This window comes from Orbicella faveolata, unplaced genomic scaffold, assembly GCF_042242905.1.
Source record: "Orbicella faveolata isolate gen_17 unplaced genomic scaffold, um_ofav_v1 contig_24, whole genome shotgun sequence".
NCBI classification, from domain to species: Eukaryota; Metazoa; Cnidaria; class Anthozoa; order Scleractinia; family Merulinidae; genus Orbicella; species Orbicella faveolata.
In genome coordinates, this window is record NW_028301552.1 from 20,761,276 (window position 1) to 20,785,783 (window position 24,508).

Below are 24,508 nucleotides of genomic sequence, written 5' to 3' on the forward strand. Positions count from 1 at the left end.
CCAGCCTAAAAGCGGAGCTCCTCAGTTATTTTTCGGAATGTTGTTACTAATGAAAATAATCCAACATGTATGAGGTAAATTGCGAATGATTTAATAGTTTCAGCCGGAACTAGTATTACTTCAGCAGATCGAGGTGTAAGATGGTGTGATTATGAAATATAGAGCCACGATTTCAAGGATTTCTGAGAAGCTACCAAAAATCTTGATCACATAACAGAACTGTCTTCTGTGCTTTTTGGTGGCATTTCTTGTTCTTTCCTACCTTATTCAGAAAGACAAGGCATTGTCATTAATCATTATATTCTTCCTTAGTTAACATGGGGACTCCCACACAAAAGAAGTTTACACATTTTTGTTGTTGTGGGGACTGATTGAAATGCAGTGGTTACAATATACTCAGTCCCTGAATCTCTACCAAATGAAATCTCACAAAAATACCAAAACAGTATACATATGTGAAAAGTTGGAAAGTTTTGTTTTCTAACTTGTCCCCAAAGATACATTTAGCCATCTTCACTATTGTATGGAGTCTCCTCCTGCTGGAAGGGTTTGCAATAAGCAAAATCACCCTCGCATGAATGGTAATTACGGTTTTTTTTTTTGCTGATCATGAATACTTGCATAGGCTTCTAATAATAATTTTATTATTCAATTTCAATGTGATTTGTTCTTTTTCTCGACTGGCATTGTGGACTACAAGAGCTGTGATTGGGTTCCATTGATTAATTTTGCTATGATTAAATTATACCTAGAATTATCAGTGAGCTAAGAGGAAGTTATATTATGTACATGTATTTTGTCTGCACTACACAACCAAATGCACTCAAAGGTTATGAGGCATAGGTACATTTGTCAGAAGAGCCCAGCATATCCAAGATATGTTTTGATTGACACATCAATTAAGATAATTTACAGCAAAATGGATAAAAAATACATCAATATCCTACATGCACCAAAGCCAGACATGGGGTTATAAGGCAATCGTTTAAACAACAGATTGAAATAATTTATAAATTAGAGAACACTATTTCTACAACAGAATGGAACAAATTAACCTTATTGGACATTGCGAATGGCAAGGCTGTCTGTAGAATGTCACAAATTTCTCGACCCTTTCTTTCTACAAAAATGCTAATCCTGCAACTTTGCTTAAGACCCAGTTCTCCATTTCGTGTTGGCAAAATATCAATTTATGCCATGTCCAATGCAGATTATCACAAAATTGATTTAAAAGCTCAATAAATATCATTTTAAAGCCAAAAAGCCAATTATTTAAATAAACCATGAGTAAATTATCTCTAAGAAAAACTGATTAAATTAACAGGCACTTAAAAATAATTAGTTAATATGTGTTTCTTAATAATGTAATGCAGTGTATCTGTCACAATGTTGCGGCTATGATATTACTACAAACAGGATGGGTTGCAGAACTGAACCTCCAAGTCAGTTTATTCAATGAACTTGGTGCAGAAATATAATCCCATCAAGTTGTCTGTAAATACAGAGAAACCAAACAAAGCATTACAATCATAAGTAATGAATTACTAAACTCTTTTACATGTACTGTATGAACAGTGTATGTTCCATTAATATTGGGGATCTCTCAGAAGCTGCATCCATGATAAATTAATTTGTTCCCAGATGCATTTGTTTATAGAACTTTTCACAAATTAATATCTCTGTCATAACAGTGACCTCTGTGTTCTCCAACAATTAGCACACAAGAAAAATACACTCAGTAAGATATTGTTTACAATAAAAATCAATTCCTATAAGCAATCATAAGGACCTTAAATTTATATTACCTCAGAAATATCTCACCAGGCCATGGTTGCTTTGAAAATCTTTGATGTTTTAATACAGGCTCCCCATCTGTAACCTGTTCATATATTGACTGACAGGAACAGGCATGTAATTCCTTTCTTTGATATACAGTGTACTTCATTGTTAGCTGTTTACTGAGTGTTAGTAGTGAATCAAATGCTAGGGGTTGGTACTCCAACTTTCACTGTGGCAGGCTCTGCCCTGAGATACAAAGCAAACTTACATAACTGTTATGAACTTCACCACTTGCTTTCGAGAGCAAATGCAATTTGCTTCAAACAAGCAACTGGAACATTGAGGGTTACAACAATGTGCACAGTCCCAATCACAGGGTCATCCAGGCTGTCTGGTTGTACATATAACTGTACAACTGTATATGAGTTCAGCTTCCAGAAGAAAATCAGAGTTTGTCAGGATAAATACTGATGTTCTTGCCTACTCAAGGAATGAATGTGCAGTTCCAGAAGATATTCACACCCAACACCCATTCACGGCCAGTCTTTAGAAATTCCAAATTAAAGTATCAGGAATCAAGAGCTCTAATAGAGAAAAAACCTCCATGTGGGGTATGAATCTTTTCTTGAAGAAAACAATGTCTGAGAAATCATTAATTACAAAATAAGGTTTAAGAAACATCTTACCTTTCAGAGAATTTTGTAATCTACACTGTCTGGCCAGTTCATATACATGTATTTGACAAGTTGACACTGGGCATGTTTGTAAATTTGTGCACTTCAACATCACATTACTATGTAGTAGCACTGGCCAACTAAAAACAAACAGCATAATTTGGTTAATTAATATACACTGTACATTATTAGGTTGAAATATTGGTGTAGATTGTTGCACATCAACAGATACAGAAACTATTTGCACCTGAATCATAATGAGTGAAAAATCGTGCATGAGACATTTGCATGTACATGTAACAGCCCTCCACCTCAGAACCATCGCAGATATGATATGATATTTTTAAACTCTCTGAAATTTCAGATTATTCAAGATTAACATATGCACATACATCATCTGGGGCAACCCTAAAACACTGAATTTGGAAACCGAAATCCGGAATCCAGAATCTGGAATCCAGAATCCGGAACCAAAAACCAGAATCTGGAATCCAGATATTATGAATGATGATAGAAATAATTCACTTCAGCAATGTCTAATAGATAAATATGAGCAAAAATCATTTTGTTGTTATTTATTTTCTTGGCTTTACTTCAGCCACAGACTGTAATTGCTAAAAAATTATTGACTAGTTCTGAACAACCCTTAGCTATATATCTGGCCCCGTTGTTCAAAAGCTGCATAAAGCTATTCATTCGGTACATCACTATCCAGTCAGGGTTACTGATTTTTTGGGTGGATAGAGTTACTCATAGCCTGCGAGCAGGCTCTAGTATCTGTCTCTATTGTCTGAGCAGGCTAAATAGGTGTCTAGTGTTTTTCTGCATTGGCATGTCACCAAGAGCCTTCATGCCGCTTTGCCAATCACACCCCCAGCCCAAACACGAGAGCCTGCTCATAGGCTAAGTTATCCATCTTTTGTTCAAGCTGGCCCTGGTGAGAGCCCAGTTCTTGTCTAGATCAAATTGCTCTGAGAAGACTGGTGAGCAGCACATTAACAACAAACTATTATAGGCTATTGCAGTGAGTTTCTGGCAGTCTTTTAGCATCTTTGAACAGCATGTGGTCTGATCTGTCCGCAAGTGAGAAGCAGACGGAAGTAAGTGTGCAACATTTCTACAAATTGTTTTAATATGATGGCCGCCAAGAATATGAAATGCTGATTTGTCACAGTATGTGTGGAAATTGTGTTAATCTGGAATTGGTCTCGTATCTGTTGGAAAAATCAAATTTCATATTTAGACCAGACGGGTTAGCCCTTGGACTTCGAAATTGGGGGGCGTGACCGTCAATGTACAGGGGGCTGCCACTGATGGATATCCTGTTCTCTATGACATTTTCTATCTTGTTCAGTATGTACTAGACATAAAGGATAAATTTATACTTCCGGTAAATTGAAGATCACTTATTAAACAAAATGGCAATTACCAGCAAGCTTATTTTGGACACTCTCAAGGTGCTTGGAGTAAAATTAAGATGCACTTTACTGAGATTCTCATAATCATAGCCCTCACTAAAAATAACGGTTGCACAATTTCAACAGACGGGGAATTTTCGTTTCAAAAAAGGTTAAGTTTGAGGTCCTTTTTACTTGGCAACTTACTTTTTACAGTCGAAAAGCTAAGCAAAACAATTTTCGCGTACTTGAAGAACTTATTTTCTTTGATTTGCAGATTCCGGTTTCCAGTTTCTGGATTCCGGTTTTTGGTTCCAGATTCCGGATTCCGGTTTCTGGGTTTTAGGGTTGCCCCATATTTAACATATTGTTTGCTTCACATTCAGTTTACACATGGCTGTTATCCAGCATAGGCAGACTTATAAGTTTTCCTTCAAAAATATATTGCAACAACTATTGCATCTTTCGTTACCTATTCTTGTGATGAAATGACACAAAATTCAAGAACAAGAAGTCATAAGCATAAATTAAACTAACTTACATGGTAGTGCTTACAGTTCCTCTTACCGTCTGCATATGCTGTCCATAAACTGATGCTGCCTGGACAATGTACTCATTATTTTTCTGATCACACCTTTTAAAATGTCACTGTTATATAATTTGTCCTGAAAAAGCAATACATGAAATGTTATGCCTTTGGCACTCACCAAATGCCTTTACAAGATGTATAATGTACACCATATCAACATTCACAATTCTCTTTACTTTCATTGTAACTCTTTTGTGTCATTTTCCCTCACTTGAAGACAGGACTTCCACATTAGGTTATAATTGCCTCTGGAATCTCTATGAATTCACAGGGAGTGATAACAATTAAATCATGACTAATTTTAGCAAAGGAGGCATTCAAATGTCAGATTTTAATGCTAAGTTTATACAGTAACTTTACATTACTCTTCGTACATATATATAACCTCTCAATTATTGCACCTATAGACAGAAGGTGTGCTGGGGGAAGAAATGTTCTAAACTCTCTGAACTTTTCCCCCTTACCTGTAATAGGATGACTATTATGAACTACAGTTTGTAACCAACACCAACATCAGGTTATGTATACACATGTATATTTGTTGTCATCTGTAATCATAAAAAAATAAAAATTTAAAATCCCCTATAAAGTTCACACTCAATAACACTGCTACATGTAGCGCTGTTACTGGAAATCAATTTAAGTGAAACTGTTGAAACAGCTCTGCCAAAATTTTTCCTAGCAGTTAAGGCAGGATAACAGAATATACATGTAGCTTCTGTGCTGTAGGTATGGTGGAAAATAATAGATTATCAGAAATGAAGGTTCCTGAGACATTTTGACAGCACTGAGAGGAATTAATATATAAATTCACAAAAGAAGGAGAAGTTCTTGCCCTGTCCAGTTCTCTGTAATAAAAATATCATTTACAGGAGTCATTTATAATATGTGGTTTGTGTTTAAAGCCGATATAATGCACACTCTGATTCGCCAATTCCAGTGCATTATTTACATTTACATGGTATACCTCGGTAAAACCATAAAACATTGCATGGGACTAAAATAAAAAATATAAAAAATAAAAAGAAATGTCTAATTCATAACAATTTAAAATACTCAACACTAAAACGAATGTAATTCTTTACTTGAAAATTATTCTCCCGTAATGCCCATGGGCCAATTACAGGCAGGTTAAAAAGTCCTAACACAAAGTAAAAGGAAATTAAGAAAACTATTGCTTTTTTCCGGAAAATTGTAGCGACTGAAGACAATGATGGAACACTCTGAGAGTGCATTCTATCAACCTGATGAGATAAAATTTAAGGAGAATAGAGAATTCACAAAGTTATATCACAAACAAATTGGTACAGGACAGGAGAAAGGAAACTGTACAGCCAGGAAGAAACTGAAACTTTCTTCGACCAGCAAAAAAGTATGCATGCACAACAAAGAAAACAGTCAGTGACATTCATTTAATAAGTTAGTAAATAAAAAATTAGTGTGAAGAAGAGAGTAAAGAGAGAGAGAGAGTGGAGATAGGAGAGCACTCTCTCCAACTAAATTGTGTATATATGTATGTAAAAGTTCTTCTTATTACTGAGAAATGGTCAGGGCAAGAACTTCTATTACACTGTTCAATTTACCGAGTCAATTAGTACTATCTCACTTTTTTGGAACATTTCCATATTAAGTGTAAATACCGCATTGGGGAATAACCTCTTATTAACAAAATACAGTCCATGTACCCCCAACCAAAAGCAATGGCACAAATAACATGAAATAGCCAATCAAAATCAAAGCAGAGCTTCATTTGCAGACAGGATTGCCATGCATAATCGTCTACTCGACATTTTGGACTATATAAGCATTTCACCAAACCGAACTAATTGGACAGACAACAAAATAAAACGAGGAAATCTACATTATAAACACAAGATGCATATCACTACATCTGAGCTCGAGTATCAACAGCAAATCCCTTTTCAGTGAACGGTGACCGAATAAAAGAGAGGGTAAAGAAAATTCGTTTAAGCTTGCGGTGTTAAAGTTGAAAAATTATTCACGCTTAAATTTGAATATTACTGAGAGTCTGTATTTTTGCCGACGGCTTAATTTAGCTATGCAGTCATTTCATTGGCAGTAGCTTTTATTACCAGTCTTCAACCAATTTAACCTCGGAATTCACAAAAGCATTTCGCCAAACCGAATAAATTGAACTAACAAAACGAGGAAATCTCCATACTTTGTAATCACAATATGCAAATATTCACATAGGAACAAAAGTAAATTTAGCAAATCCTGTTCGCTTCGGCTTAAAATGGTTTGTAGACCTTTCTTGGTTCAGTTTTCAACAACAGAAGAACAAATTTTAGCAGTCTACGAAGCGGCAGTGCTACCTAAATCAGAGAAAACTTCAAAACTCGCCCGGCCGTGTTTACAAGTACGATTTTGGTTAAGCTTATTTTTAGATGTGAGGTTATAAGCTTAAATTGACGACGAAAATCGATAGAAAACATAATTTGTTTACAACTTACAGCAACCTCCAAAGCGACCCACGTGTTATTGTTTAGAGACGAGCGAAATTAAAACGATGCAATTTTTAAAATCTCTTACAGCATGGCTTCAAATAAGGAAGACTTTTAATGGATTCCAATTGAAAATAAGCTTATATCGCCGAGGAAACTTGTTAATTTTCATACCAAACGCAACAACAAAAGTCACTTACCGCAAGTTGGCAATTCAGTTCGGCCAGCGTGAATCTTCCAGGCAGAAACTTGCAGCAAAAGTTGTGAAGACTAAACTGAAGTTATATTTTCGATAGATCAACGAATCAACCACTTCTTTCCGCTACGTTTAGTGTTTTGCAATTTCTCTAAAACACTCGGGTACGTTTGATTTCTCTAATGTTCATCACCTGACCAAATCAGGTGACTTTTGAATTTTCTTGCACGGCTGCACAGCATCACGTTCGCGCGAATTTTGAACTTGGCCATGGGGAGTTCGGCAGTCTTCTGAATCAATTTGTCGGGTACTTTCGCCTCCTTTCTATAGCCCTCGTTAGCTTTGGTTCACGGCATTGTTCGGTATTATTTCACCTCCTTTCTCTAGCCCTTGACTAGCTATAATTCACGGCATTGTTCAGTACTGTTTCGCCTCCTTCCCCAGCGCTGGCCAACTCAGTCTTTTTCGCGATATTCTTCGCTACTTCTTTGCCTGTTAATTCTTGCTTTCTGTCTTTTGCTTCAGCGCAACCCTGTCTTAAAAATATTAAATCAACCTCCGCTATCGTTTTTCTTTAAAAATCCCGCCAAGAAAAATGGCATTCACCCGCTACCAACTGAGGGTGCATGTCTCTGTCAACCTATTAGCTGGAGTATAGCCGCCATCTTGCGCGACTCCGTCGTCGTCGTCGTCGTCGTCGTCGCCGTCGTGCGTACGCGCCCACGAGTAATACCGCTAGCCATGATAACCATGAGAAAATCAATTCATGGGTTTCCTTTTCTCCCCTATATGGGTATGGGGCTCCGCCGGAGCTCCGCTATTAGTAAGCTGTTGTAAAATTAAAAATTTTCTCAATTCAAGTCATCTCAAAGAAATTAAGAAACAGCAATCTTTTAATATCAGCATGCAGGTGCACGCTTTTGTGGAACCCGTATGGAATATCGTGAAAAGATGGACATAAAAACCTCTAAGATTCATGTCGAGATATATGTCTATACATTTCTCTGTAACTCAAATGATCTTGGCCTGCCAAATCCACCAGTGTTGTTTAAATGCGCATTCATGTATTAGGTTCTTGCTGACCTGTGCATGTGATTAAAGAAGAAAGCAGTCAACAGCGGATTGTTCAAACAAAAACGTTCGGCTTTGTCGATGTTTTCTTTAATTTATAAGTTAAAGGTTTGTGGTTCTTCCACCCATATAACTTCGATTAGCTGAGTATACAAGTCGGAGTCATTTCAGTTTCGTCGCACTGCACTCTTTGTTTAGCCCATATATCCAACAGCGTCTTAATCACGCGATGCTAACCAACGGCCTCTCATCGATAACGGTAAGAGCTATTTATTTGCAAACATAGTCAAAAACGCGCTTTTTCTTTCTTGGACAACGGCTTTTTGCCGGCAAAATGCGTCCGCAGCTCGAATCAGATAGACTTCCGTAGTAATCTGTGGGAAAAGAAATCGGCTGGGCAGAGGGTCAATGAATTTAGAGTGCAGCTAATGTTAATCTTGAGCAAAAATGGTACAGCTTTATGAATGACATAAAATATAATTTTGTTTTGAAAATTTGTAAATACAATACTAAACCGTATAAAATTCTCCCTTTCTCTAAACGGCAAAACTAGCCAAAAGCAACGAAAACAGCATCAGCCGTATTTTCGATGCTAGTGACATTTCTGCTAGAAGTTATGTGCGTCATATCAGTCTTTAATGCCTGCGGGCTGGCTCCGAAATTACCTTACCTCCATCCAGTCCGGCACCAAATATATTCGAAAACGGAAATTTCATACTCGTGAAAGTTTGGGAGAATTGGAAAAAGCTGTGGAAACACTCGCCTGTCCACAGCATTTGTCGTTCTCCCAATGCAAACTTTTCCTAAATAGGAATAAAATAAAGAGTGTTGCAGGGTTCGAGAAGCAGAGGAGTCTAACAACCCTGTTTGTTCAACCCCATTCATTTTAACAATCTTTTCATTGACGTTATGGGATCAGGAATTTGTATTGCTGTTTAGAACATCACAGATGTTTGATATGTTCCAAATTCAATTCGATCCAACTGGTGAAGATCGTATCAAGGTTAGAGTTGCATTTTTATGACCACAATACCGAACCAAAACTCCATATGTGAATGCAGATTTCCTGAACAGCCATATGGCTGTTTATATTGAAATTTATATTGAAATATATTGTAAAACATCCGATGTAATTTCTACCAGTTTTGACTCTTTTTGACTGGACTCAGAGAGTCAGCCAACCGCGAACAATTTAGGTATGATCAAACTCGCATTATACTGCTCTTTCATGTATATTAATTACTGAACTCAAGCAGTGCTCGTTTTATACATTAAACATTATGTTTTCTTTATTTTTCAGGGGCATTGGTCTCAGTGAATGCGGACCCAAATTATGGTACCTTAGACTTAAACTAGAAGAATATATATTTGGATTTTTGTTCAAATATTTGTGGTTTATATCTTATCTGCTATGAACGCATAGCTCTTCCCTCAGAATTAAGCTGCAAGCAACCTTCCAATTCTTTAAACTAAGTCAGAACTGTCGATAGTGGAAGCGTTTTTATCTATAGTACAAATATACTTAAGGTAACGCCCGATTGGCAGATTACGTCGGAAACTGTCCGTCGAACGTTGTCACACAGTCTTTGACTAAATAGTTTGGAAGCCCAAAATATATATATTTTAACACTAAATAACCAGATGTGATTCATGGTAAAATTTGATCGATTTTGTTGGAACAATTTCGATTCGATTTTATTTGATTGATCACGCTGGGGGCTTCACGGATTTTTGGTTTGGCTTCGACCAGGTAGCTACGAGCAGTTCGCTTCTCGCCGAGCTCCTGCCGAATTGTTCTATGTCATTGATTTTGTGGTTGATTGATTGGTTGTTTTCCATAAACCACGCAATAACTATCTTGACAAGTAATTAAACAAAAGGTGGTCTGTTCGGACACAGTTTTCTAAACAAAAGAAGTGCATTACAATACGTTATTGTCTACTTTTTTTTTTTCTACAAATCAACTTGTACTTATGATCAGTTAGAAATCAAATATAAGTAGCCCTGAAACAGTATTGATAAATTAATTTATAGGCTTATTACAACTTAGTTTTATATTCACGCAAGCTGAATTTAAGAGAAGTTGGCATGAATAATTTCATATTTTTCATATTTTGCGTTTGTTATGTTAAGCAAATAGAATCAAATGCCATCTTAGGAGAACGAAGAACGGACGAACAGGCGAGAACGGATGTGAAAAACAACAACAACAAGAAAAAAAACAAAACAAAACAAGCAAAAAAACGGACGGTTTAAACTATACAATCAACAGTCAACTGACAATTGTTAATAATCGTATGCTGCGTTCCGTTGCTGAGACTATACATACAACCGACTTTTAAACAACCGATGACAATGGGCTGTGCTGCCCGACATGATTTTTAACCCTCTTTCTAGGCGACGCCCGTTTAGTCGACGGAGGTGCTCCCAGTCAAGGAAGGGTGGAGATCTACATCAATGGCTCTTGGTGGACCGTCTGCCACTCATGGTTCAGTTATCAACAAGGTCAAGTATTGTGTAATCAGCTTGGTCTTCCTAAACTTTCCCAAGTGTATTATGGAGCTGCTTTTGGTGAGGGCAATGGGTCTATTTTAACCCAGGAATACTACTGTCAAGGAAACGAGACGTCACTCCTCAACTGCTCTAAGACTGGTTACAATCCTTACTGCAGTCACTATCAAGATGTAGGGATTGCTTGCGGGCCGTTTGTAAAGGCAGGTATGTGAAGTTACGGGAAAATATAACCTGTGTTCCCTCCCTAAAATGATCCATGTTTCCGAATCGAATCTTTACTACAGTAGAATAAAATGCTAAGGGAACCATATGGCAAGTTTGTTTCATTTCTAGTTGAAATCAATGTTAAAATTATGACTTAGTTAACCTAACCCTATCCCTAATTCACTCGTGCGCTGATAAAATTACCATACAGACCCCAGGTTAGGGACTGCGAAAGGTCAATAGATTTTAGCGACTTTTCCAAGGCACACCAGCGAAATTTTAATAAAGTCTGCCAAACCTCTTTCAGTGTGATATCACAACCTAGTGCTTGCATCACTCATTATACATCAGTAACTTCCTTTTATAGCTTTAACATTCATGTAACCTCCCTTCCCCTTTCAATGCGCTTATATAGATCACCATGTTTAGGTTTCCATCAATAAAAACACGTCTTTCAAGTTTGACTCTTCGAAGTTATGCTCATGATGGTGCCCCTCTAGTATGTTATTTTTGTTCATAATGGAATTAGTTCCATCAATGCAAAAACGGAAGTTCAAATGACCAACTTAGACTAACTTTTTATTATTCAGTATGCGGTGGTCTTGTGAAGGAACCACTGGAAGAACTCTCCTTCCAAAGGGGTGACAGCATAACTGAGAGCGAGTGTCAGTGGAACATTGGAGACGTCTATGAACCAAATGGTGATCACGTGATTCTTGCTATTGATCCCGTTTATTATTGTAGGTAAGATACAGAGTCAGTGCTTCGGGGTTTTTTGTTTTATTTAGCGTGTTGGTTATCTCGTGAGTAGGAGTTACTATGGTCTTAGTACATGTATTAAGTCTTCGTCGCACTTCTCAGTTACTGAAAAAATGACTAAATATATCACTGTGATGTGAAATTATCATTTTCAAATTGTTGGAAGCCCAGCTAGGCTTCTTTCGCACTAGATGAAATTTTGCTTATTTTGCAAATATATCTATATCATCAATTCCATGTTACAAGTAAAAACTGTTATTCTTATTTATCCTTACAAACTTCAAAAGCATTCGGAGCAAGCCACTATTTTATGCCAAGGAGAGTCAAAACTGGTAGACTTGTCTTCTATTGAAGTAAGGAAAACATCGATTAAGTTATACTGTTTCACCGAGAGAATGCAGAAGGGGTCTAATTTCGTTTGCGATGGACATTTTTCAGTTAGCAAATGGTCGAGTTTACTGGTTTGCAGGTGCTTTTTATGAAATTCAGAATTTGGTGAAGGCAAATTTGTTGACATTTGTGGTAGAGTCTAACTAATGCTGACAGCCTTGTGCGGATGGACACATGTTAACAGCTCCCTTAAAAGAGCTGAGCCAGGAAGCCAGAGATACAATTGCAGCAGATCTAACAACTAAATGCCAATTGAAGACGATTGAGATGAACTCAGTGCAAGCCCTACTCGCACATTCTTCGAACTTAAAATGCTATTAAATAGGCGAAATCCTTTAACGTAATCAGATGAAATTCGTTCAATATCCATTTCAGTTAATTGTACCTTTTTTTCAGTTTTAGTATATACGTTAAGGATGGCTATGGTAAGAGGCTTTTGGACAGATACTGTGGCCCAGATGAAGGGGCGTTTCTCAGTATTTCAACCCTGAATGCTTCTGTCGAAGTTAGAGCGATGGACAAGTATAATACCTTTACTGCCCGATATGCCATCCTTAACGGCAGTATTGACAAAGGTAAGGAATAGCAAATTACTCCTGTAGATGCTATTATATATGTCTCCAGGAACTGTTCATGAATGGACCTTTTTAGCGATACGCGGCCATTTTGAATTCTATTGCTTCAAGTAACTATTATAGGATGCTTAGGTGGCAAATAAGGCACACTAATTTCCCCCCTGGGCGTCCCATTATAGCTATTTGAAAGAATAGAATTCAAAATGGCCGCCGTATCGCCGAAAAGATCCATTGTTTGACTTTGCTATTCTCGGATGATCATCAACTCACAACTCCAAGACCATAACATTTATAATTTTCTTTTTAACTACCTCTGTCTATTTGCCTTAGTAATAAATCTATGCATGTGCATAGTTTTACAAGCGGAATGTGATTTTATTTGGTCAAGCTGCTTGTGTTTAATTAGTAACGTGGTTGACAACTTTCATAAGTTAGTAAAAAGACATTTTCTGTTAAAGCAATTGAATCAGTTTTTTCAAGGAGGTATTTGCAAATGTCGGACAGTTAAGATAATAGCGAGTCACATAGCGATGTGGATAGGGAGACAAACCGGGTAGATCAAGGTTATAGTTCGAAATGACAAAGAGCTCGCCGAGCATCCAAGATCTTTAAATCCGTGCAAAGTTTTCGCAGCGGCTACCAAAACTATTACTATTGCTGTTTATTAGTTTGCTTCAAACAATCAGTTCCACTGCACTTGACCAGCTATATAGATGTTAAAATGTTAATGCGTTAAAATGACTTTTTAACATCATTTACAGCACCACAGGTGGATGGATGGAATGTCACCGTCCTAAATGTTTCACAATCGAGTATTACCTTTCAATGGCCAAATCTGACCGATGTTCTTGGAAACCAGGTGCGGGCTTATGTTGCAATAGTGGAAACTACTGATGGTAAAGAGATAGCAGGGGACATTGTTTTTCCAAACGTCACGTCCATAACGATAGGCGGACTTGAAGGTGGCACTGAGTATCGTCTCTTCGCTGTTGTCGTGGATGTACTAGGACAACCACACAGGAGTTCAGAAGCATTGCTTTTTACCGAGGAAGGTGGTGAGTGTTAAAAGTAAAGCTTTATAAAATAACTGAGCTGTTACGCGCGCTCTCATTGGTAGATAAGTGTGTTTACATGAGAGTATGTAAAAACGGTTGTGACGTTTTAAATTCGCGTATATTTTTGAGAATTATTTCATAAAAGCAATAGAGCACTTTTTCTGTGTTTAGATAGCGTCATCTAAACACGGGGCTGGGGAGGGGTGGGGGATGCTCGGAGAAGTCTTGAAAGATATGCAAACCCGAGACGTAGTCGAAGGTTTACATAACTGTCTCGAATTCTCCCAACGTTCCTCGTGTTTAGATGAGGCTATGTAAACACGGGAAAAGTGCTCTATTGCTTAAAGATGAAACAAATGTAAACAAACAAATGTACCCAATGAATTGTTGTGTTCAGTCATGCTGTCTCTCTACAAGAGCAGTTTCACAGCAATGAGCACTATTGCTTGGGGTTGCTTTGTTTGCTGGGAAAGGTGATCGACGAAATACAAACAAGCTTCTGATTGGATAAACTCTGACTATGTGGCTAGCCACACAGCAGCTTGAAAAACAATTTCCATCCATTCCAAATTACAGAAATTCCTACCCAGTAGAGAAGAGGGCAAAAAGTCCACTATCTCATAAGCAAAAGCCTGTGACCAGGATAAGGGTGAAAGGTGCAGGCAAAGTGAACATAGATTGACTTCTTCTGCTTGTGAGCTGACGAATCCGAAAACCACATGGGAGATCGAGTTAATTCGCTTGTTGGGTGCCAGTAAATGCTAATTTGTTCCAACCATCATAAGAATGCCCTCGCCATGCATCGCTAATTCAGGTTAAACATTCACCAAGAGGAAGCAAAAAACTGTTATTGTCCGGACAATGAATCTTTTGTTTTATGAGCTAGTTGCAAGGAATCCAGACTCGCACATAGCATTTTGCACCCGTACCAGGTTATAATGCAAATTAACAATTAGATTATGAGCTCGAGAAAAACGAGAGCGAATAACCAAATTGTTTTAGTAGAATTCTAAGTGAGATAAACGCAAATAACGGTTTTTAATTATTTTTCTACGCATTATTGAACTTTACGCTTTAACAAGATCGCACGCATTGAATTGTCCTTGGTAAATTTGAAGTTGTTTACGCGCGCACAACCGTTTTTTCAATAATTTCAAGTTTTTAAAGTCAAGAAACCGCTATTGTTCTTCTTTTAGTCTTATCAGGAATTTAATTATCCATTTACATCTAAACTTTCTTCCAAAACTTCGATAAAAATGTCGCATTTTGTGGGCGACCGACAGCCACTGCACTCTAATGGCTGATAGTATACGATTAGCTCAGCCAATCAGATTGCAGCATTTGCATTAGTATACTAGTAGAATTCTACTAATTAAAATTAGTAGAATTCTACTAGTATACTAATGCAAATGCTGCAATCTGATTGGCTGAGCTAATCGTATACTATCAGCCATTAGTGTGCAGTGGCTGGAGGTCGTCTAGGCAATGGCGAGGTTTTTTTCGTTTTTCCAAAGTTCTGGAGGAAAATTTTGATGCAAATGGATAATTAAATTCCTGAGAAGACTAAACGAAGGACATTTACGGTTTCTTGACTCTAAAAAAGGTTGAAATTAGTGAAAAAAAAAAAAATGATGCGCGCGCGTACACAGCTTCAATTTTAAATGACAATTCAATCCGAGCGACATTTTTAAGGCACAAAGTTTAATAATACGTGGAAAAATAATTGGAAACCATTATTTGATGTAAACTTTAGTAAGAATTCTACTAAAACAATTAGATTATTCGCTCTATGAGGTGATAGTTTTTTCGGCCGTCGGCCTCATCAACTATAGCCCCATAGAAAATCAGCTCATAATCTAATTGTTAATTGGCATTAAATTTTGTTTTCGAAAAGCCGCCGAAAATATTAAAATGCCCTTTTCGCTACCACTTCCGTTAAAAGATGATTTTTTTATTTTATATACGTTGTTGTGTTTTCTTTCTCTCTCTCTTCATCGTAGTACCCAGTAGAAGTCCTTACCTGTCTGTTAACAACAAATATCTTGGAGTCGACAACATCAACATCTCAATACATCCAATTTCCCAAGAATATCACAATGGCAAACTTCTTGGCTATAACATTTTGTACGAAACTTCTTGCTATGCAATCCCAAAAGTATCCGATCAGGTCAACGTCAGTGCATCAACCAGAAGTTACATTTTAACTGGGCTCCTGCCAGGAACAAAGTACAACGTAGGGGTCGCTGGGTTTACCTCTAAAGGAGTTGGACCATATGACTGGCAATACGTTTTCACAAGTAAGTGGCCAAATGTAAGCATCGTGATTTGCTTAGTTTAACTGCACCGGACGTCAGAAAAGAAAGTTTTATGCTTGAACGCATGAATTCCCTTTAGAGCGCCAGCCCAAGAAATGGGAAACCAAATGCGAGGCACAGTTATCTAAGTATAAGTATCAGTTTTCGTTTTGTCCTCCTCCTCTCATCATGCGCATGCATTCGAAAACCTTGATACTCAATCCGACCGTAAAGCTCGGTGTAAAAACAGGTTGGTCGTTTGGGGGATACTGATACCTTAAACTACAATTGTCCTCAGGAGAGGAAGTGCAGGGGCTTACAATAATGAAAATTTTTTAGGGCTCAAACTAATAGGCCTTTTCCGAGTTTAATACCTTGTGCCTCTGTTTCAAAACGGATCCGCGTGCGAAACCTTTCATATGAAAATAAGTTTGATTTACATGAAAATAAACCTCTTCAGTTGGCGGAACAAGTTTTCATATGAATGCCTTCGCATTAAGATTCGTTTTTACACAAAAGTAAAAGCCAACCCGAAAATGGCCTGTTAAAATCACTTGCTCTTGGATAACGGTGTGTCCAACTGATAAAATAGACGCTGCAACGTTGATTATTTTTTTCAGCTTGCGAACCGCAACGTACGTTGACTGCGAGAAACGGTACACTGTACAGCCCTAATTACCCGTGTTCCTTTCACGGATTACATTACTGCCGCTGGACAATTGAGCCGCAACTTGGCGGGAGCGCTGTCAAAGCGATATGGATAGATTTTAATTCCTTTGATATAAAAGGCGATGGCCCTTATTGCAGGTGAGAGTTTTTTTATTATAACTATCAAAGTAAACAACAAATGCCTGGGCATGGTATGAAGAGCTATGAATACTAGCTACTGAAAGAGCAATAATATTAGCGCAGGAGTTGAAACTCACCTCTCCTCACGCTCAGTCTATGGGGTGTAACCGTGATAACTTTTTTCTTCCACCCAGATCAAAAAATTGGCTTCGCGTGACGACTGGAGAAGACGCCCAGCACAATAATGACACCTTATTATGCGGTTATTACCGAGAACCGTTTTCTCTTGTTGTTCACGGCAACCAATCAGAGTTAGCACTTCAATATACGGACACCTACAGCTATTCAAATGGCTTTTCAGTCTCGTATCTTGGACTTGACGAACCCTTGATAGGTATCAAACATATCAATCAATCTATCTATTCTATAGGTAAAGAGTAGCACTAGATTCTATACGTGGTGAGGGAACAACGAGTTTGTTAGCAGAATTACAGAGGGAGCACAAAGCTATAACACAACAATAATAATGAAGAATTTGTCGTCCAGAAATTCCGTATAGATATGTTCAAATGCTCATTGCAACTCAAATTATCTAAAACAAAACGTTACAAGCCCTAAAATGATATCATAATCATCATCATCATCATCATCATCATCATCATCATCATCATCATCACCGTCGTCATAATCGTCATCACACTTTGAGAAGGTCATCACCATGGCTGTGCAGATCATGGAGTGTTAATTTGTGATTCTCAGATAGATATTTTTTCTCGCAATAATTGATCTGGTTCGCTTCACATTTCAAACATCTTATTCATAAAGTTATTGCCTGTTCTTTTTTGACAGATACTGAACTATCATCATGGCATCTATCAGTTCACAACAGTACGTCATCGTCAGTGTCTGTGGAGTGGACAGATTTTCCTCTCAATGTATCCATTAGTCACTTTATGGTTATGTTCACCGAGGAAAACACAAATTTATCTGTTCTGTTCAAAGTCAGTTCTTTGTACGATCGATACTATTTTGTACACAGGCTGTTAAAGCCACACCGAATGTACAAATTCCAGGTACTTGCGTTCACAGGAGGCGTCGAAAATGTCACTTATTCCACTGAAATAACAAATATTACGACTGGTGAAGGAGGTAAGCACCGTGTGGCAACAATTCAAAGTTAAGGGAGTTATTATCTTTGTATAAACCTACTTTTACAAGCTAAAAATTAGCCCATTGACTCTACAATATTTCGTATTGATGGAAATATGCAATAATGGGCGTCAGCCCTCTTAAGATAGGAAACTGGTGACCGCAAGAAGCCATAGAAAAATTGCTGTGCCATGGCTTGGCGAGATTTAGAAAATGAGAACATTGTTAGTCTACACTGACTCTTCTACCCTGGTCAGGGAAGAGAGCGCTTCCTTAACCATTATGGTGATAAGTTTTAGCAAGGAAGATATGAATAGCACATGCAGCTGCAATGCAATAATTATGTTGAGCTAGGTAACACTCATGTTATACAAGCTTGCTCCCTTATTTCTGCGTAGCCCAGTAGGTAGGGCAACTGTTTTGGAACCCAAACTTTACAACGACAGCCTCCTCCTCCCCAACAACAGTATCCAACAAAAAACAAAAAACAAAAACAAAAACAAAAAACTATATGACGGACATACCAATACAATGACAACAACAACAAACATCAGTCGGTACTGAGTGAATCCCTGAGCCTTGCTTTCTTACTAAGACGCCTAATAGGTAGGACAACGGTAACGGATTCAAAACTTCACAACGACAGCGCCCCCCTCCCCCACCCCTCTTTAAGGATAGCAACAACAGCAGCAATTAATCAATACCATGACAAAAACAACAACAAATAATCAAAACAACATGACATATCGTTTCTTTAAGCTCCTAGTGGGCCACCTACAAATGTGCACGTGGTCAACCTCCAACCAAATGAGCTTCTGGTTCTTTGGGATGCGGTCAAGCCACAGTATACGAATGGCCAGATACGGGGTTACACAGTCTACTACAGAGACTACAAGGATTACTATTACAATTACTACTATGGAGATAAGGCAGAAAACGTTACCATTGAGGACCCAAACGTGTTCCAAATGGTGCTGCGTGGTTTGAATGGAGGAAGCAAGTACCAAATAGCGGTTGCTGCTTTCACTTCAGTGGGTGAGGGACCTCGGTCGCCATGGATCTCATTCGTAGTCGGTGAGTGCTGGCAAACATTGTCGGGTAGACTAGACAAGTTGAGCCGCTGACCTTGGTTTGTCAAGGTCGACCAAAATCACTTTTCCAGCCAATGTAGAGTCTGAGATAGGGCAATCAAGCAAGATAAAATTCGAACTGAGTTTGTGTATGTTTTTTTTTTCTTTTTTTTTATACATTTTTTTAAAAAGGTTAGCAATGGGTCCGTAGTTAATCCCTTATTTAGCCTAGGGGTGGGGTGGAAGCATAATCGAAGTATTTAAGCTTTGGTGGTAAAACTTTGTATAATCTGTACTAAATATTTTCGGGGAACATTTTATTGTGTCAATTGCATGGTCATGTCACCTGAAGCCTCTATGGCAAACATGTTTGCAAACTGCGTTTTTCGAATCAACTTGGCGCTGTTCTCACTTCTCGGAAAAAGTGAATTGCCCTTGCACACGAACGAAAGAAAAGCCCGTGCAAATCGATTTAAGTGTAAAAATACAAGCAAAAGTTTTTCAAGACCATCAAGCAAAATAAATCTAAACAAGGAGTAAATTTAAAAATTTCTTTTGAATCGCTTTCTTACTTGTCTCCATGACGAAGATCAATTTCTTTACACCCTGCTGAAAAATGAATATGAATTTAGGCAGACAGTTTTTAAGTTCCTTTGCATTATATTTTGCTTTATAAGGTTGTGGTGGTAATTTTAACCAGTCCTTTGGAACAATCCACCTTAACAAATCAGACTACAGTGAGCTACAGTGTAACTGGACGATAGGAAGTGTTGGCATCACTAATGCAGTCCTCCTTCTTTCGTTAAAAGAACTCCATCTTGATTATTGCGGGAGGTGAGTTTTGGTGACTTAAGGTTGCTTTAAACGTCTTTATTTCCAAGTTGTTGACATTTTTTGAGCCCGGTTTTTGTCCTAGATCTGTGATTTTTGTTACCCTACACGAAGAATGCCTGAATTTAAAGGAGAAAAAGAAAACATTTTCTTTTTTCTTGTTGGCGATATGCTGCTAGCGATATCAGCATATCTATGAAGCTCTGTGAACATATGCGATGTCCATAATGTTGAAATCCGAGGACAAATTGTTTCTTTACTTCTTCAAACAAGCCTTAGGCCTCTCTCTTTCTCTTGTATGTGCAATTTCACGATGATCCTGGCATACTACTCACTGCATAAATGCTAGTTAAATGGACCATGAAAATTCAGTAAGCTAATGCATTTCCCCTCCGCAAGGCCTATATCTAAAGACACAGACCAAACACAAAGCTACTGGCAAACACAGCCAGCCCAATAGAAAGCAAACCTCTATGCAACATGCGAAGTGAAATTAAATTTCCCATATTCATCCGACTTAACGGTTATTTTCCTTTTATGTCCTTGAAAATAAACTAAGCACGACAAAACAGATCATCTATGAAAAACCATCGCCAGTTTCCAGCACCGCGAGTTTTATTTTTGAAGAGAAATAAAGCAGCCAAGTTGAGTACGAGCCTTTCTCTTTAAGACTGAAATGAAAATATATTTAAAATCCCTAGTATTTTGGTTACATTCGACGGAGGCGTTTGGCTATTTCGGGATAACCAGTTTTCATATTTTAAAGTTTGTTATAATATAGATAGGACCCTGCGAGTGCTCTGATTGGTCAAAAATTCATGTTTTATCAGAGTATAAGACATAGAAAAAGCGTGTTTTATTGTTTTTCGTTGTATCATAAAGCAAATGAAGATGCCTAAGCCGTGTATTACACTGTGATAAAACACTCCGGAAATTTAATAACACTCTTCCGAGAAATGTAGAAAACACTCGCCTGGGGCTGGTGTTTTCTACATTTCCCACGCGTTCTCAAATGCCCGTCGTCTTTTATCACAGTGTAATACACGCCTTAGGCTTTTTTATTTGTTAATTATTCGCAAATGGCAAAATACCTTTTTAGCGAAACACTTGCGCCCTCGCGCGCGCGTTGGTTCTTTATTCTTCCTGCGCGTTCTTAATTTCGCGTCACGCACAACGGAACATGCACAGAAAAGCGAGGGACCTTTCACATTCTGATTCTTCTGCTGTTTTTCTTTTTTTCCCAGTGAATTTCTTAAGGTTTTTTCAAGTAATGGTACTGAGATCTTCACTCGTGAACGATGCTTTGAAGATCATCGCGGCGTGGTAGAATTGCAGTTTGGAGAAGGAAACTTCGTTACTTTACACACCCAACTGTACAGCCGTTACAGCCGTTTGAGGCTAGAATTCGTCGTAGTAAGAAGAAGCCTTCATTCAGGTATACCTGAAAGTCCCTTTTTAAATTTTGTCTTTCTTTAAAAAAAATTAATGAGGAAACCAGCGTTTACAGGTACGTTGGAGAGTAGCCCTTGAATTAGGCTGAGAGAGGGAGATGACTGCCATTCCGGGCTAGTTGAGGAGAACTCGAATAGTATAATAGTCATAATAGCTTTTCTTGTTATTTCTTGTTCTCCATGTTATTTTTAAAACGTGAGTATTAACGACTAGAACAACAACAAAAACAAGTAAACGCAAAGTCCTCAGCGTTTAAGTTTGCTCGGATCTTCCGTAGTAAATGCCTTATTTTAGGGTCATTGTCCTAATTTTTAAACTGTTACGATCTTGTTTCTTTACGTTGTAGCTCTTTCTCCTTCAATTGCATGGAATATACATGGTTACAACACCAGCCAGACGAGTTTATTTGTTGACTGGAGCAACGTACCAGGAGACTTACAAGCTGATTTCTTCATTTTGTCCTTGAATCAAACGAGGCCACAGTTATATTACAAAGATGGAAGAACAACTTCGTTTCTTCGTATAGCGGACTCCTCGAACACATCAATTAATGTGCCAAACCTCCCGGTATTCAGTCAGTACATAGTCCTTGTTTACCTGGTTGATGTGAATGGGGACGTCTATAAAAGTGATACCATAGTTGTCCAAACAGATGAAGGTGGTAAGTTTATCATTATGCCAGGTTCTATTTACGATCAGCTGCTTGTTAAAGCTTTAAGAAGAGATATTAGAAGCAGTGTTAATTGACAGTTAGACGTATCCAAGATTGAAAGTTCCTTTGTACAACAACTTGGACTTTCAATCTAACCTGTGGTCAGGCGTTCTTTTTGTAACAGCCAAAAAAAAAAAAAAAAACAGAACTCCAACAATGCTGTTGGATACATCAAAAAGTCATTCCATTACTTTTAATATTTCTTGTTTAAGAGCCGTTTTAAAGATGTACCATTTCACGTCTCAAATGCCTCTATCGAAGAAATAAGTTAAGAGGAAGGCGAAGTAATAGCGTGCTTTGCTCTATGTGTTGTTATTTACTCTCTCTGTCAAGAATTCGTTCTTGTACCTAATCGTACCTTTTTACCACGCTTCAACGGCATATCAGGCGAGTTTGGTCATAATTCGTCGTATTTTGCCGAGACGTGGTCAAGCACAAATATCCATGCAATTCCGAGGCCAAAAGAACCTGATATCCCGCCGAAGCGTACCAATAAAAAAGTGCGATTAGGTATTTACCGTACCCAAATTCAGCCAACTGACCATGATATCGTAGCCATATCAGGCCACTGACTTGAAATTGCAGAATATCTCACAGTAGCCGGGGATTTCGGAATTTGGTTACCGTAATACCAAATACAGAAAGGGATTGCATTCGTGCGACAAATCCTTATAGCAGATTCAGAATCCTTGCCTTTCACTGACTTATTTTTGAGTTTTTATTTCCTCAGTACCTAGATCAGGACCTTATTTGTACAACTGGAATATGAACGTTCGTGATCACAGCATCAGCTTTACCCGGGAAGATATTCGTCCTGAAGACGCTCAAGGAAGAATACTGGGCTATAATATCACATACGTTTCTCTTAATGAACCGAATACGAGTATCAACACGATGAAGACAGATACAAACACAACAACAATTACGTTAAGCAACCTGAAGGAAGGATCGACATACTTCATTGCTGTCGCCGGCTTTACCAGAAAAGGAATTGGGAAATATAGATACGCTGCAGCAACATGTAAGTTTTAAAATAACGTATTGATGTCTCCTAAAACGGTTAAAGTTCAGCCTCCTGGTTAACCAGTCTTTCCTCTTCAACGAACCTTGGGGAGAAAAGATTGTGACCAGCCATAAAACAAGAAAAAACAAACAAACAAAAGCAAAACCAAACCAACTACTGTCCCCCCCCCCCCCCCCCCCACCCCACAAAAAAATTTAACAACTTGAAAACGACAATAACGTAACTAAAATAACAATCACATTGGGGTCAAATTCAAAATGCGTCAAAAGGTCTTGACTCCGCATTTGATTGGCTGACTGAGGTAGAAAATCGTAGGATCGAATTAAGAAAAACGATGTGTGCCATGGGAACATCAAGAAACACTGACAAATAATTATGGAATGTCACCGTAGAATAAAACAGGAATTTTTAATGAAAGTGAGAAAAAAAACCAACTGAAAACTGAAATCTTTTAAGTGATTAAAATCAATGTCTTCTCGAATTATTCTCACCTGATTTTATTTTAGTAGTCTTAATATACAGAAACGATAATAATATTAACTATATCTTTAATCTTAAATTAACTTTTATTATTGTTATTTAATTAATCTAGTTATATGCATAAGCGATTTATGGCCCGCCTAGATCAGCACTTGCTATCCGCAGGCCAAATAACATGTAATTTTAAAATGAAAGAAAACAAAGAAAATTGTTGTTGTTTCTTTTGAAAGTTCTGGCGGAACTCTCGCAGGGAAGGGTTGGTAGTAGCCTAGCTATCCCGCTGCCGTCGTTTCTTGTCCAAAGCCGGGTTAACCCAGATATCTAATCTTAGTAGGAATCAAACTTTAACTCCTCGACTTTTGCGAAGGAAAAGGAAAAAAAAAAAGAACATGCATGGAAAACCATGTCGAATGGAGGTATGCGTAACAAGAGGTTATTGTAAGTTTCCATAACAGAGCGAGCATTTTAGTGACTACAATCCTAGTATGTTTATTCATATTGTCAATTTTGAGTCTTCTCTTCCTCAAGACAGTATTACGTTCTAGTACAGACTTGACTTTCCCGATACTTTTACCCCGTATTGACTGAGATTGTCCTCCTCGTTTTCACAGTGTGTGGTAGCTACCTAACAGAGGATAGCGGCAACTTCTCCAGCGCTAAGAATGTCATCTTCGATGCTTACTATTTTGTATCGTACCAAGAAACTCGCTGCCTGTGGAAGGTCAACCCTAAATCCGACACATCGATTATATGGTTGACGTTTGCTGAGTTTTCTCTCGGTCAACAAAACGATGGCTATTGCAGGTAAACCACTTATGTCCAAGATTGAACGTTAATAAGATGCATACAAACTGGCCTTATGATGAGCATCACAAAGTGTCATTTTCATATCACTTTACACTTAAGAGAATTATCCTTGCATACAGCGGCTGAGCCCGCAGCACGAGCGGCAGTCAAAACTGAGCTGTCCTACCGAAACGACACGAAATAGCCTTTTTCTTCCCAGCTAACAAAAATAGAGACAATGCTAAAGTTGTTT

The 24,508-nt window shown here is 38.0% G+C and overlaps 1 protein-coding gene and 1 long non-coding RNA gene across 4 annotated transcripts in view; one reads left to right on the forward strand and one right to left on the reverse strand.

The window, feature by feature from the left end:
* LOC110047131 (uncharacterized) overlaps nt 1-24,508 on the forward strand; it is a 56,292-nt gene that overhangs the window by 3,217 nt on the left and 28,567 nt on the right. For both annotated transcript variants that reach the window (XM_089292591.1, XM_089292590.1), the window contains exons 2-16: nt 9,472-9,507; nt 10,569-10,889; nt 11,480-11,633; nt 12,435-12,613; nt 13,375-13,668; nt 15,669-15,965; nt 16,583-16,769; nt 16,946-17,145; nt 17,601-17,900; nt 18,660-18,974; nt 19,648-19,804; nt 21,046-21,236; nt 21,600-21,914; nt 22,696-22,986; nt 24,081-24,273. In XM_089292591.1, coding sequence (XP_089148717.1) covers nt 9,472-9,507; nt 10,569-10,889; nt 11,480-11,633; nt 12,435-12,613; nt 13,375-13,668; nt 15,669-15,965; nt 16,583-16,769; nt 16,946-17,145; nt 17,601-17,900; nt 18,660-18,974; nt 19,648-19,804; nt 21,046-21,236; nt 21,600-21,914; nt 22,696-22,986; nt 24,081-24,273 — 3,430 coding nt within the window. The remainder of the gene's footprint in view (nt 1-9,471; nt 9,508-10,568; nt 10,890-11,479; nt 11,634-12,434; nt 12,614-13,374; nt 13,669-15,668; nt 15,966-16,582; nt 16,770-16,945; nt 17,146-17,600; nt 17,901-18,659; nt 18,975-19,647; nt 19,805-21,045; nt 21,237-21,599; nt 21,915-22,695; nt 22,987-24,080; nt 24,274-24,508) is intronic.
* On the reverse strand, nt 71-7,933 carry LOC149110841 (uncharacterized). Of its 2 annotated transcripts, XR_016208126.1 has the most exons (6): nt 7,105-7,929; nt 4,904-4,987; nt 4,418-4,515; nt 2,466-2,593; nt 1,806-2,025; nt 71-1,492 (listed from the first exon to the last, which is right to left on the reverse strand). It is a non-coding gene; the product is annotated as an uncharacterized LOC149110841 (long non-coding RNA). The 2 variants fall into 2 exon arrangements; XR_016208127.1 differs by having other exon boundaries at nt 4,392-4,515; nt 4,904-7,933.